The sequence below is a fragment of the Xenopus laevis genome, chromosome 8L, assembly GCF_017654675.1.
Source record: "Xenopus laevis strain J_2021 chromosome 8L, Xenopus_laevis_v10.1, whole genome shotgun sequence".
In the NCBI taxonomy this organism is placed as follows: domain Eukaryota; kingdom Metazoa; phylum Chordata; class Amphibia; order Anura; family Pipidae; genus Xenopus; species Xenopus laevis.
Window position 1 is genome coordinate 113,219,319 of NC_054385.1, and position 15,807 is coordinate 113,235,125.

The 15,807-nt window shown below is 38.9% G+C and overlaps 1 protein-coding gene across 1 annotated transcript in view; it reads right to left on the reverse strand.

Moving 5' to 3' along the window:
- The window catches only part of fut8.L (fucosyltransferase 8 (alpha (1,6) fucosyltransferase) L homeolog), a gene marked incomplete at its 5' end in the record, with an annotated part of 139,796 nt that overhangs the window by 75,916 nt on the left and 48,073 nt on the right, over positions 1 to 15,807 (reverse strand). Inside the window, 1 exon segment of the mRNA NM_001087633.1 lies at positions 6,674 to 7,027. Within this exon segment, the coding sequence (NP_001081102.1) occupies positions 6,674 to 6,876 (203 nt within the window).

Genomic DNA, 15,807 nt, shown 5'->3' on the forward strand with positions numbered 1-15,807 from the left:
CCTTCCCAGAGACTATTATCCACTGTTACTATAGGCACCATCTCTCTCCCTACTATACCTGCTATCCCACAGTCACACTCCCTTCCCAGAGACTATTATCCACTGTTACTATAGGCACCATCTCTCCCTACTATACCTGCTATCCCACAGTCACACTCCCTTCCCAGAGACTATTATCCCACTGTTACTATAGGCACCATCTCTCCCTACTATACCTGCTATTCCACAGTCACACTCCCTTCCCAGAGACTATTATCCACTGTTACTATAGGCACCATCTCTCTCCCTACTATACCTGCTATCCCACAGTCACACTCCCTTCCCAGAGACTATTATCCACTGTTACTATAGGCACCATCTCTCCCTACTATAACCTGCTATCCCACAGTCACACTCCCTTCCCAGAGACTATTATCCACTGTTACTATAGGCACCATCTCTCTCCCTACTATACCTGCTATCCCACAGTCACACTCCCTTCCCAGAGACTATTATCCACTGTTACTATAGACACCATCTCTCCCTACTATACCTGCTATCCCACAGTCACACTCCCTTCCCAGAGACTATTATCCCACTGTTACTATAGGCACCATCTCTCCCTACTATACCTGCTATCCCACAGTCACACTCCCTTCCCAGAGACTATTATCCCACTTTTACTATAGGCACCATCTCTCCCTACTATACCTGCTATCCCACAGTCACATTCCCTTCCCAGAGACTATTATCTACTGTTACTATAGGCACCATCTCTTCCTTCTATACCTGCCCATACAGGTATGGGATTTGTTATCTAGAAACCAATTATCCAGAAAGTTCTTAATTATGGGAAGGCCATCTCCTATAAACTCCTTTTTATATTTAAAAAAAAAAAATACTTTTTCTCTGTAATGATAAAAATATGCCTTGTAAATCATCCTAACTAAGTTATAATTAATTCTTACTGGAGGCAAAACAATCCTATTGGGTTTATTCAACGTTTACATTTTATTTCTTTAGTAGACAAAGTTTGGTGACCTAAATTACAGAAAGACCCATTATCCAGCAAACCCCAGGTCCTGAGCATTCTGGATAAAAGGTCTTGCATTTGAAAAAGATAAAGCTTTGCAAAGAAAAAGAACTGCAAGGCAACAACAGTGTAACATTAAAAATACATGGGGATGTTGAATAGGAAACAGTTTGTTCTGTAAAGATCTCCCCAGATCTGGGATTCAGAACACCAATTAATGATGTATGTATTCTATTTTAAGGGGATTCCCTCATTAAAAAATAAAGTTTGGGTTTATTCTTAAAGACAACATGCAATACTTGTTTAAAGCGGTTGTTCACCTTTGAGATAACGTTTAGTATTCTGAGACGATTTGCAATTGTTTTTAACTTTTTGTTATTTAAGGTTTTTGAGTTATTTAGATTTTTATTCAGCAACTATTCAGTTAGCATTTTAAGAAATCTGGTTGCTAGGGTGCAAATTCCCCTAGCAATAATGCATTGATTCAAATAAGAGACTGGAATATGAATAGGAGAGGCCTGAATAGAAAGATGAGGAATACCAAATAGCAATAACAATACATCTGTAGCCTTACAGAGCATTTGCTTTTTAGAAGGGGTCAGCGACGCCCATTTGAAAGCTGCAAAGAGTCAGAAGAAAAAGGCAAATAATTATAAAACTATAAAAATAAATAATGAAAACCAATTTAAAAGTTGATTAGAATTGGCCATTCTTTAACATACTAAAAGTTACCTTAAAGGTGAACCACCCCTGTTATCCAGAAGTTTTGGGTAAGAATAAAAAAAAAGACATGCCTACATTCTGAATAAAGAATAGTTATTTTCTCCTGCAAAGCAGCTGTTATCTTATTCGTAATGGCTGAAACTCTAAAGATACATGACCACAGTGGACAGAAAAAACTACCGGAAATCCATCATTTACATGACTTTATAAGCATAGCAACTCTGAGGTTAAAAAGTGTGGCAGGGTGAAGGAAACCACTCTATGGTAGTTTTTTAAATATGCTATTTTTTATAAAAGCTGCATATATCTATGTACAGGGATGCTTGTTTGCTTGGGTCCTGAGGTTTCTCTGTAAATTATGGAGCAAAATTCTACTTTATCCAGCCAATAACAATTAAAAAAAAATAAAAAAATGATTAAGCCACTGCCAGGGTTAGTTAAAGGAAAATAGAATGTTAAATTAGGGAAGGGGGTTACACAAAGTTAGGTATCCCTGATTCCAGACGCTTACCTGTTACCCAGGGTTGGCACTCCTCATCTTCAAAAAAGCACCAGCCTGGGGGTACTATTGCTAAGCACCGCCATGTTTTTTTTTGTTCTCCCAGCTGACCGTTGCACCAATTTCAGGAGGGCATATGCACAATACTCAGAATATTATTGGTTGTCATGGGTTACTGCTCCTGGACATACTTATTGCCTTATATTACAGCCAATCAGGAATGAAGGAAACACTATTTATACTTTAAGGAGAGTAACAGAATATGAATAACTTAATTTAAAAATGCATTGGAATGAAATACTTCTAAAATGGAAAACATTAGGATGAGAGTACACCTTAAACTACCATCCTTTACTAAACATGCTGTTCTGTTGTACAGTTATGGGATCCATTATCTGGAAAATCGTTATCAAGAAAGGTCCAACAGAAAGGTCATTTCCCATAGACTCCGTTTTATACAAATAATCAACATTTAAAAAAATTATTTACTTTTTCTCTGTAATAATAAAACAGTACCTTGTCTAAGATATAATTAATCCTCATTGGAAGCAAAACAATCCTCTTGGGTTTATTTAATATTTCAAGTAATTCTCTTTTTTACTCCTGTGGGGGTTTGATTAGTAGATTCCTGGAAATGGACACATATTTGGTATTGGCATTTTTGGTGGGGTATGGGACTTTCAATGTGTATGTCATGGAAATAAAATAATATGCTTACATTTTATTTCTTTATTGTTACAGGTATAGGATTCGAAGTTCAAATTATGGAAAGGCCATTTCCTATAGACTCCAATTTAGTTAAATAATTCCAATTTTTCTTTTCTATGTAATATTAAAACAGAAGCTTATACTTAATCCCAACTAATATATAATTAAACCATATTGGTGGCAAAACAACCCTACTGGGTTAAGTTAAAAGTTTAAATTATTAGTTAGTAGACTTAAGGTATGGAGATCCAAATTATGGAAAGATCCCGGATATAGAAATCCCCAAATCCCGAGCATTCTGGATATCAGGTCCCATACCTGTACAAGGAAATACTCCTGTAAATAAAAAAAGAGTATTATAGTGACCCACAGAAACTCATTTTGGGTCCAAACTCCTAAATTAAAGAGTCCATGTGCTTGGGAACACTGGAAAAATTGAACACTGATGTTTGTTTAAGGCTAAAAACAAAGTTGTCTGAAAAAAGCTATAAAAATGAGAAGCCATGAGTTACTCAGTCATACACCAAATACTAGAGGGTTAATAAAGCTGATATGGTTTTTGAGTCTAGTCCATGATTAAAGACCAATTTACAGGTATAGGAAAGACTTCAGTATATAAGGAATACAAAGTATACTCTAACCGGCTGCTTCCACGCAGTTGTGGACAAGTTAATTAAGTAATTAATCACCCCATCATGATTAAAGTCATTAATAACAATGCAGGATAGGTCTGAATATTTTGCCTACGACACCTCAGTCAGTTTTATAGAGGCAAGAGATATTAGGGCGATTTTGGAAAATGTTATTGTAATGAAGACCCCACAACCTCGTTGACTTGGTGGTGAGAGAGAAATACATGATCAACGAGGGATAGATGTGTATAGAACGGCATAGTCCAAAGGCACGCACTCGTAAAACAGACAGCGGCCTTATTGGAAGCATCAGTCTTGAGTGTAAATAGACACTGTCACCCAGTTTAGTGTGCTGAGAACCTCACAGGGAGGGATTTAACGGTGGGTTGCAATACATTAGGAAAGGTATTGTTAATTCATCAACTTTTGTCATGGTTGCTATGGGTTACTAGACCAGGTGGAAGACAGAAGCCTAAGTCTCAGTAGCACAATATATACAGTAGTTAATCATTTCAGAATATATTTGGTACAAAGTGTTATCAGTAAAGATTGTGACCATAAAACCTAGGTCCAAATAAAGTCCTTTTTTTGTATTAACCCTGAGCACAAGTGCACAGCTAACAATGTAGGTCTAAATTCCTTTCTTTCCACTAATTCCCTTTCCCTCAATTAGAGAAATCCTAGGTATCAGAATTCTTACAGCTACCAGGCTTCTAACAAAGCAGAACAACTACCAGGTGCAATTAAAAAGACACAACAAACATAACACAACACTGTTGTTATTTAAACAGGTTTTCTGCCGCAAATAAAAAATATACATCTTTTGGCAAAATGTCAAGCCAGTTGGCCCCAAAGATTTGCCCGATGTCCTATAAGGAGCAAATAATATAGGCTGTCGACAACAGAGGTCCTATTACCCAATAGGTGACCACAAATCAGAGCCACACCAAGGCTCTATGTAGATGTCATAAAAACAATGCAATAACTAAGAGGCTAGATAAACATCTGGTCAGGTCTAAAAAGAGATAAAGACCTTTTCAGATTAAACACAAAACCCAAAATCTTTTTCCATACCCGTTAGAAAAGGTAATTAAAGCGATACTAACACGTTCCTATAGGAACGTGTCAGTATCAAGTAAATGCTGCACCCAGAATCATTCCCCTCAAAGCCCCCCGCAAAGCCGCCCCCACCCCCGCAAACCTGTGTTAACCCGACCCTCCGACACTGCTTATGATCTTCTCTACCGTTTCAGTGACGCTGGGCTGGGGTGTTGTGCGATCCTACCATAGGCTGATTACGAATGAAAACAGGAATTCAGCCTATGGAAGGATTGCTCCGCCCCCAGCCCAGCGTCACTGAAGCAACCTGGAAGATCTGTTGTAAGTGTTAGAAGGTCGGCAGCGCACAGGTTCGCGGGGCTGGTCGCGGCTTTGCGGGGGGGGGCTTTTTGGGGAACGATTATGGGTGCAGCATTTACTTTATATTGACACGTTCCTATAATTTTTATAGGAACGTGTCATTATCGATTTAACAATCATAGCTGTCAATCATATATTGCCTGCCCCACCTCTATGCCTTAGACAAAGAGTCAGGGCAGACCCGTGGGTCAGGCAGGTTCGGGTCGACCTCGCACTGCTCCTCGCGGGTTGTGCTCTTCTCCTGCTCTCCCCGCCCACCACCTTCAAATGCGGGCATCCGACTTCCGGGTTCCGGTTTTATAGTCTTGCGTCTGCTCGCCCTGCCCCTTTTGTGACGTCATCAGTGGGGCGGGCAGCACAGGTCTATAAAAAGACCCCTGAAGCGCGGGTGCTTGCTGCAGCAGGGCGGGCAGCGCCGGATTTCAATGTGCGGCGCCCCTAGGCCGCGCGGTCTGACCAGGCGGCCGCGCGGTCCTAGCGCCCACCTCACCTCCCCTTCCCAGCGCGCCGGCGTTTTTTCGCCGGCGCAGCTGCTGTAATTGAATGGGGACGCACGCGTCCCCATAGTGCGGCTGGGCGGCATGCCGCCCCTATTTTTTTGCCGCCCTAGGCCCGGGCCTATGCGGCCTTGCCGCAAATCCGGGCCTGAGGGCGGGTTAAGGTCGGGTGCGAGTCAGAAACAGCCTGAACCGCACATCACTATTTTACTTTCCATTCTGGACTTTCTAGATGTCACTGTGTGTAACCAGTGCATGGACATTTAGTCCCCTATTCTGGCAAAAAAAAGACAAGATGATCATGATGCAAAGCTTGCCTTAACAACAGTGTTCACAAAATAGTGGATGCCTGCTTGCTGTGACCGTGTAATTCCAAGACTGAAGGAATCAAGATTTAAATAATTTATATATTGTAAGTAAAGTTCATTTTGCCTGGCAAACACAATAGAAATTAATTTGGCATTATTTATTAAGGTGACAGGTCCCCTTTAAAGGAGAACTAAAACCCTAAAAATCAGAAAATTAGGTTTGCCTGTAATATAAGCTGATGCTACAGGGCTGATTATTACATTCTGATGCTAATTGTGCTGGTTTCTGTGCTGCCATGTACCAATAATTATTTACTAATCAGCCTAAGCCTCAAATTGTGACATTTATATTCTATAGATTCAGTATTTTGTGCGTCGGCCCCTAAGCTCAGTGAAGAGCATGTGCAGTGACTCCGGAGAAAAGAAGATGGGGAGCTACTGGGGCATCTTTGGAGACACAGATTTTCACTGCTAAATGGTTGTGGTTGCCTTGGGCTGGTACAGAAGCCCAAAATATAATGAACAACATTTCTGCACTACTTCTTTAGTTAAGCTTTAGTTTTCCTTTAAGCCCTGATGTTATGAACTGAGGATCCATAGCAATTGTTTCCTCTTATACACACCCCCAACATTATATAAATATATATTGATACACTGACGCAATAACGTCTAGGTTAAAGATAACTTGAATTTAAGAAATGTTAAAAAAAATAAAAACAAATGCAAGTTGCTGGATCGGCATTTAGATGAAGCTCTAGCTGGATTTTCTAAAACACGTCCCATAATTTTCCCCACAACAGCATGTTAAATACACCCAACAGCAAAGCTACTAAGAGCAAGTTTCCCGCTGGGTCCTTTTTCCATAGAACATTTACCTTAGCGATTCTGCCATTCTCCTCAAATCTTCATTCTGCTGTTTCAGCCGTTCAAGTTTTGCCAGTATCTTGGAGAGTTCTCTGCTGGAGTGATCTGGGTTTTCATTATCTCGTACCAAGTGTCCGCCAATGTAAAACAGTAGGGTCCCCCATGCAAAAAGAATGAGCATTATCCAACGCCAGGAGCCTGTCCATGGCCGCATCTTCAGCTCCAATCCACGGTGTGCCGTATCATGAAAGAAACATGGCACTGTATTTGGCAGCAGTCTCTGTGGCAGCGGGATTCTACCTGCTTCTTTCACCAACCTCCAGGGGAGAGCTCCATCTGCTCAGTAACTAGGTTCTTCGGTTACCCTAAAGCAAGACAATGACAAAACTATCAGTAATGTATTTTTACTAATGTTTCACCTGGGAGACCTCAAGCTGACTTCTAACCCTGTTCAATTAAATATGTCATTGCCCACACTACAATTAAAGTGGACCTGTCACCCAGACACAAAAATCTGTATAATAAAAGTCCCTTTCAAATTAAACATGAAATCCAATTTCTATTTTTTAAATAAAGCATTCATAGCCGTTTTAAGCTCATTTAAAAATCTCAGCTGTCAATCAAATATTGTCTAACCCTCCTCTACACCTTAGGCATAGAGTCGGGGCAGACAATTACTTTCACTTTCCATTCAGCACTTCCTAGATGTCACTGCTCTCCCCACATTCCCCCAGTTCTCTTCACCATTTAATTGTGTAGCCAGGTCATGGGGATGGACATCGGGTCCCCCATTCTTATGCACAAACAAGATTCTGAGATGATACAAGGCTTGTCTTAATAACAGTGTCCACAAAATGGCACCTGCCTACTTGCTATAATTATGAATTCCCAGACCGAAGAAAACAAGATTCAAATAAGTTATATAGTGTAATTAAAGTTAATTTTGCTTAACTAATGTGATAAAATAGGATTTTGATAAAAATTTTTTGGGTGACGAGTCCCCTTTAATCAATGTATTTCTTTGTAGTGATGTGCGGGTTGAGAACACATAGATCCGCACCTGCCTGAGCCGCAACCGCTTGCACCTTCCTTCCCCCCTCCATTTAAAGAGCCGCCAATGATGGGGCAGGCGCAAGTCTATACAGTAAGTGTATAAGAGTCTATAAGGAAGTCGGAAAAGGGAAGTCTAAGGTTGTGGGCGGGAGAGGAGGCAGAAGATCTGAACCCGAACTTGCCAGCAACCCGAAAGAGAAGCAGCATGGTTGGCCTGACCCGGGGGTCCTGTGGGTATCACGCTGGCCCACACATCACTACTCTGCCTGCCAAGGTAGGGGTCATCTCACACCTTCAGGGCCATGCACACATGTATAAAAATGTATACAACACAGAATTTCCATTGGAGAAAATAAAATATTGAATACTGTATTTGTGAAAACAATGTAATAAATTGTAAAAAGATAAAAAAAGAAAAAAAAAAGAAGAAAAAAAAGTAGCTTTTGCATATTAATGAAAAAAGGCCATTTTGTATTCCTAAATATGTAAATATATTAGTTTGCTTTATCCTTTAATAACAACCAGTGCCCAGGTATATAAAGTAGTATCTCAAGACCAACCCCTGTGCCATTGCCCCAAGGCGTTTATTAACTAACTATACAGAAACCAATAGCAACCAATCAGCCTACTGCACTTACAGTAAAATAATGACAGGAAACAAATCTGTTGCCATGGGTTACAACACGGGGTCACATTTACCCACTGTTCGTAAATTAGCCTGTAATTTAGCAAAATAAAAAAAAACCTAATTAGAGAAAAATAGAGCAAAATGCTAATCCATACATTAAAGTTTTGTCATACTGTATTAAACATAGAAACTATCGCATTGTGTACATTAAAACCGCTCCGGGATAGAAATGCATTTACTGTAGATAATTGTTTATGTATTTTTAGCACAATAAGGGGGGATGTAAAAAAAACCAAAGCTCGCAAATAATCATCTGGAGAGTCAGAAGGCAGAGCAATTTTCTCCTATTGATTATGTGCAGGGTGATTGTTCCAGGCGTGCCAGTATAATTGGCATAATTACAGGTAAGATGTTTAGATTTAGAGATTACAGGGCCACCGGTCCCTAAGGAAGCCATGTGGTGTCAAAAGAAGCCATGTTCTATTGTGACTAGTACTGAGCGGCCACAGAAAATATTCAGAAATGGGCAATATAAGACCACTGTAACATTATAGCCCTTTATCTCACTAACAGATCATGAGCAACTAATTGCCTTGTCTGCTTTTATATTATTGGAGTCATTTTAGATTTTAAAAAAAATCCCAATTTTTTTTCTTCTTCTTTGTGTTGCATGGGGTGATCTGATGAAATGGTTAAATATCCTTCCCCTCTTTCACAAAGCAGCAGCTCATCTATCAATACCGGCAACACCTGGGATACAAATAGCAAATTATTGATAAAAGGGGTATTTCACCTTCAAATTATCTTTTTAGGGGCTATTTTATCAAAGGTCGAATGATAGAGGGGTTTTTTTTTACCTTGAATGACCTCAAAAATTGAATGGTATCTTATTTAAGAAAAAACTCTAAAGTCTAAAATTCTAATTAATGTTACCGACCCAAAAACTTGAACCAAATCGAATTCAAATGCAATCCGAATCGAGGGTTGTTTGCCCAAAAAAAAACCTCGAATGCCAGGAAGGCTATTATCTTTTTTAAATAGATCAACTGAACTCTTCCATTGACTTCTACATGAACTCAGCAGGTTTTTAGGTGGCGACCTATCAAATTCGAGTTACTTCCAGGGTAGGGGGATGATAAATCTCAGATATGAATTTCGAATTCAGGTTGGTGGTTTTAAACTCGAAATTTTTGAGTTTTGAATTCGAGAATTTGAATTCGAATCTTAGTAAATATGCCCCTTAGTATGACGTAGAGAGTGGTATTCTGAGACAATTTGCAATTGGTTTTCATTTTTTATTATTTGTGTTTTTTGAGTTATTTAGCTTTTTATTCAGCAGCTCTCCAATTTGCAATTTCAGCAATCTGTTTGCTAGGGTCCAATTGCATTGATTTGAATAAGAGACTGGAATATGAATAGAAGAGGGCCTGAATAGAAAGCAGCAATAACAATAAATGTTTAGCCTTACAGAGCATTTGTTTTAAGATGGGGTCAGTGACCTCCTTTTGAAAGCTGGAAGGAGACAGAAGAAGAAGGCAAATTATTTAAAAAACTATTTAAAAAAAACCCAAATAATGAAGACCAACTGAAAAATTGCTTAGAATTGGCCATTCTATGACATATTTAACGTGAACTTGAAGGTGAATCACCCCTTTAAAGGGCACCTGTTGGCCAAAAATATTATCCCCAACCAAAGATGCGGGCTAATAGAGCCCGCACTCCGGTTGGGGGTAACAGTCCTTTCTTTTTTGAAATTGCCCCCCACAAGCGCTAGGCCGCTTGCACCGGGAGGGAGTTCCCAGTATCAGCAGCCATATTGTGCAGGGCGCATGTGTATAATGAGCTTCTGACATCAGGAGCATGTGCATTATGAGCAAATCGTGGCATTCGCTCATTATGCGCATGCGTGTGCTCCAACATGGCCGCTAGTACCGGGAGCTCCATCCTGGTGTAGGTGACCTAGAGCTGGCGGGTGGGGCAATTAAAAAAAACCAAAAAAACTACTGTTACTCCCAGCTGGAGTGCCAGCTATATTAGCCCTCACCTTTGGTTGGGGATAATATTTTTCCCCAACAGGTGCCCTTTCAGCAGAACAATGAAATTAACTTTTGTTCACGGATCAGCACACACAATTATCTGCAGTTGGGGAAATTGCCCCTTTTATTATGTTACCAACAGTATCAACGTGTTGGGGGGTACACCCTGCCTTCATCAGAACGTTCCAGTGAAACGTTGATACGGTTGGTAACATAATAAAAGGGGCAATTTCACCAACTGCAGATAATTGTGGGTGTGCGGATCCTTGAACAAAAGTTGCTGTTGCTAAGGGACCTTGCCTGGTCAACGGAGTGCCAGCACTACCACTGCAGTAGAAGTGACTTGCAGGAGAGCAGTAGATACAACACATTGCCTTTAGTAACCACACATGACACTAACATGTCCCACCTGCCTGCAACCCACTAAAGATGTGATGAGCCACTGGGTTTCGGGAGTGCTTGCACATCACTAGTTGCCTTGGGTTACTGCCCAGGTAATAATATGCCCAGTATTCATAAAAGAGCCCTCTTACCTGGGGGGTGTTAAGATACAGGAAGTGTTGGGCAGAGTGGGCAACAGGCAATAGAGGGTGTTGCTGGGGTAACGGGGCACCCACTTCCTGGTAGGCCACATCAGCTTGGAAGGTCCAAGTCCGACATGAATTGTGGACACATATGTAAGCCATAAAAGTGCCTGCTAAAGTATATTTATTCATTCTAATAAAAACATTTTTTTAGCTGAAGCAAAAAATAGCAGCAGAATGACCATATTGTAGTGGAAAAGGTTACAGTCCCCTCAGATACAAAAGGAAAGAAATGTCACAGCAAAATATCAGCATGGGCTTGCCAGGCATACAGGCCCAGTGAGTGCAAATACAGAATGTAATCACACCTACAAAAAAGGCAAACACAGGGACACACACAGGTCTAGCCTGCCTGACGCCGTTTTATCTGTAGCTTGTCTGACACTTACACACAGGCGAGGGGACATCACTATACACCCAGCACCTGCCAACGGCACAATTAGCCAAAGGATATCTATCTAGTAGTGATATATACAGTGTATATATATATATATATATATATATATATATATATATATATATATATATATATATATATATATATATATATATATATATATATATATATATATATATACTTGACCTTGAAAAAGGTCAGCGTATGTGACTGAAATGCTGGATTTCACAAGAAACACTACAGGTATAGGAATCCATTATCCGGAAACTTATTATGGAAATAGACTCCATTATATGCAAATAACTATGGGGCATGTTTACTAACATTGGAGATAAATATCTGGAGAGATTTCTGGAGATGTTGCCCACGGCAACCAATCAGCAATTAGATTTAAACAGCCATCTATAACTTAGAAAACAAAAGCAAAGATCTGATTGGTTGCTATGGGCAACATCTCCAGAAATCTCTCCAAATATTTATCACCAATGTTAGTAAACATGCCCCTGAGACTTTTAAAAATAGTTTCCTTTTTCTCTGTACAGGTATGGCAGGCAGGTCTGGACTGGGATTCAAAATAGGTCCTGACATTTCAGTTACACAGAGGCCCAAACAGCCCACAGAGAGGCCCAAAGACCTCCCCACCAGCACAATAAATAGTGACTGTCTATGGTATCTTACAGCAGCCCCTCTGGCATTTGCCAAACCCCACAGATTGCCAGTCCGTGCCTGCAGTATGGGACATGTTATCCAGAATGCTCGAGAACTGGGGTTTTCAGGATAATGCATCTTTCTGTAATTTGGATTGTCATACCTTAAGTCTACTAGAAAATCATGTAAACATTAAATAAACCCAATAGGCTGGTTTTGCCTGCAATAAGGATTAATTATATCTTAGTTGGGATCAAGTACAAGCTACTGTTTTAATACTACAGAGAAAAAGGAAATAATTTCTAAGAACTTGGATTATTTGGATAAAATGGAGTCTATGGGAGACGGCCGTTCTGTAATTAGGAACTTTCTGGATAATCGGTTTCTGGATAACAGATTCCATACCTGTAATAAGAAACCACAACCTTGTACTTGATCCCAACTAAGATATAATTAATTTTTATTGGGTTTAATTAATGCTTACACGATTTTTAGTAGACTTAAGGTATGGAGATCTAGAATGCTCAGGACCTGGAGGATTCCGGGTAACCGATCTTTCTGTAATTTCTAGTCTACAACTACATGAAAATCATGTAAACATTAAATAAACTCAATAAGCTGGGGTTGCTTCCAATATGGATTAATTATATCTTAATTGGGATCAAGTACAAGCTCCTCTTTTATTATTACAGAGAAAAGGGAAATAATCTTTAAAAATGTGGATAATTTGGTTGAGTTGGAATCTATGGAGTTTTCTGGATAATAGATCCTATACTTGTAACTATTTCAGCCTCAGCTGCTCAGTCACCACTTCTCAACTATATGAGCAGCAACAGACCCTGGCAGCTTTCCGAAATCTCACAAATTCTGGTTTTGTTTGCACTGCCTCAGCCAATTCTCTTCCATTTCTAAATCCAAATCAGTCACGGGCTTCTCCAGGCAGAAGTGCAGTCAATGTAAATCCGTCTGTCAGATCAATAGAACTAACCTTGCCTGGAGTTTTTTTTGCTATTAATACTGTATATTTTTTCCTTGAATATGCCTCGATAAGCATTATCTTTATATATAATCTTTTTAATTGTACAGCTCTTTCATCAGGTGTAGAAGCACAGTCTCTGTTATCAATCACATACAATAAACTAATAAAGAGATTATTCAATATAAAGAACTGCACTTCAGTGTATTGATTATAAAAATAATGGTGTACTTAAGTGCCTTATCCGGGAACCCGTTATCCAGAAAGCTCTGAATTAAGGGAAGGCCGTCTCCCATAGACTCTATTTTAATCAAATTATTCACAATTTTATAAAAGATTCCCTTTTTCTCTGCAATAATAAAACCATACCTTGTACTTGATCCCAACTAAGATATATTTAATTCTTATTGAAGGCATTACAATTTTATTGGATTTAATTAATGTTTAAATAATTTTTATTTTTATTTTATTTTTTAGTAGACAAAAGAGATACTGACACCAGAAATTAAACTCTTATTTGCATCTATCATAATATTGCCTTATATCTTTGCCATAAAGTGTTTGCCTGATGCTTTTACATTACCTGCAAACACACAGTGGCATGAATTATAAAAATCTTTATATATATTTTTTAATTAATACAGAGAATTTCCCTTGACAAAGGTGATTGCGCGTGAAACGTTGGGGCTGATTCTCATTTCTGGCAAGTGTATCCGCTGTCTGTGGTTTTTCCTTATTGCCTTGTTTTCACACAAAGGGTGGTATGTATTTTTGCTTGATGACATTGCTGTACATATATATGTTAATCTTTGATAGATAAATGAGTGACCTCTTTGTGCAATATATTAATTAAAAAATACATATAAAGATTTTTATAATTCATGCCACTGTGTGTTTACAGTTTTTTATGAGTGTGCAAACCCAATAGCTGTAATATTGTGCATTTTTTTAATTTTAATTTTGGGTTATCTTGCACCTCTTATCCATGTTATTCTAACATATCTAAATTTTTGGAGTGCCCTCCCTTGATCTGTATTCTTGTATGCTTTTACATTACCTGTCTGATGCCCCATGTTCCTGTATGAAGGGGCTGCCATATTTGTGCAGCAGGAGTCCGTTAGTATTAGAAACTTGAACTAACTTGTCAGGTTTAGAAACTTCAACTAACAATTACTTACAAAAACAAACCTCTCAGCAAAAAAACGATCAACATGACCTATAGGTGACTTTTAATGTACATTCATATTTTAAAATGTACTTTTTTAAGGGGCACATTTACTTAGGGTCGAATATCGAGGGTTAATTAACCCTCGATATTCGACTATCCAAGTTAAATCCTTCGACTTCGAATATCGAAGTCGAAGGATTTACCGCTATTCATTCGATCGAGCCATCGAAGGATTTTAATCCATCGATGGAACGAAATTCCTTCGATCAGAAATTTGTTAGAAAGCCTATGGGGACCTTCCCCATAGGCTAACATTGATGTTCGGTAGGTTTTAGTTGGCGAAGTAGGTGGTCAAAGTTTTTTTTAAAGAGACAGTACTTTGACTATCGAATGGTCGAATAGTTGAACGATTTTTAGTTTGAATCGTTCAATTCGAAGTCGTAGTCGAAGGTAGCCAATTCGATGGTCGAAGTAGCCAAAAAAAACGTTTGAAATTTGAAGTAATTTTTCTTCTATTCCTTCACTCAAGTAAATGTGCCCCCTTTGTGTCAGTATCACTTTAAGGCACGGAGATCCAAATTACAGAAAGATCACTTATCCGGAAAACCCCAGGTCCCCAGCATTCTGCTATATATAACAGGTCCAATACATGTAATCTATAAAGTGAAGGGAAAAAGAAGGACAAATGACCAATATTCAGTTCCCTCAGATAAAAAAGTTTCAGCAATGTCTGACCCCAGACACCGAGGGCCGATCACATTATATGAGGATAGGGGTTGGCACCTGGCCAGTGTTGTACGGTTCATAACTGCCTCCTTGTTATCACCGCCCCACATTGTCCCCTTAGGGTGATGCTGACTCAAGAATTTGCGATCAGTGAAGAAGATGATGGGGCATATTTATCAATAATTGCCAAGGAGGGTGTGAAAATGAGCAACTGCAACTTTTCCAGTGACTATGGCCAATTTTCCAAGCATTTATAAAATAACACCGTAAAATTGCAATTTTTCCATGCATAGTTGAGCCATCTGTTAAATCATGATTGGTGCAAAATCATGCTGAAAATACACTCTCTACTGACTTCTATGGAATCCAGGAGGTTTCAGGTGGCTTCATTATAATGTTTTTCAAGATCTGCTGCAACTCTTAAAATCTCATAAATTATTTATTATGCAGCGTAAAAATGCAATTACAGTTTAAGGAACAATATAACATTGCTAATGCAAAATTGTATTCTTATTTGTGCAAATTGTTTTGCTCTTTGCGACTTTTATTACATCCCCCATTAGTGTAAAAGGCCTATTTATCAAAGGTCGGATTTTTTGTGGATTTAGAGGTTTTTGAAACTACGACTAAACTAGAGGAAAATAAAGAGCTAAAATATACGAACAGCTCTAAAAACTTGGGTTCTTCGGACAATTCGTAGTGGAAAAAAAATCGGAAAACCTCAAAGTCCAAATGGATTTCAAACGGTCCAATAGGATCAGTGCAGCTCCTACTAACTTCTATAGGACCTCAACAGTTTTTACGTGGCAAAGTTTTGTATTAGTCATTTCGTGGTTTTTACACAATAAATCTTTAGCTTTTTTTAAAAAAATTTGAAAACCACAAATTTTAGAAATTCATGGAAATAAAAACGAAATTTGATTATTAGT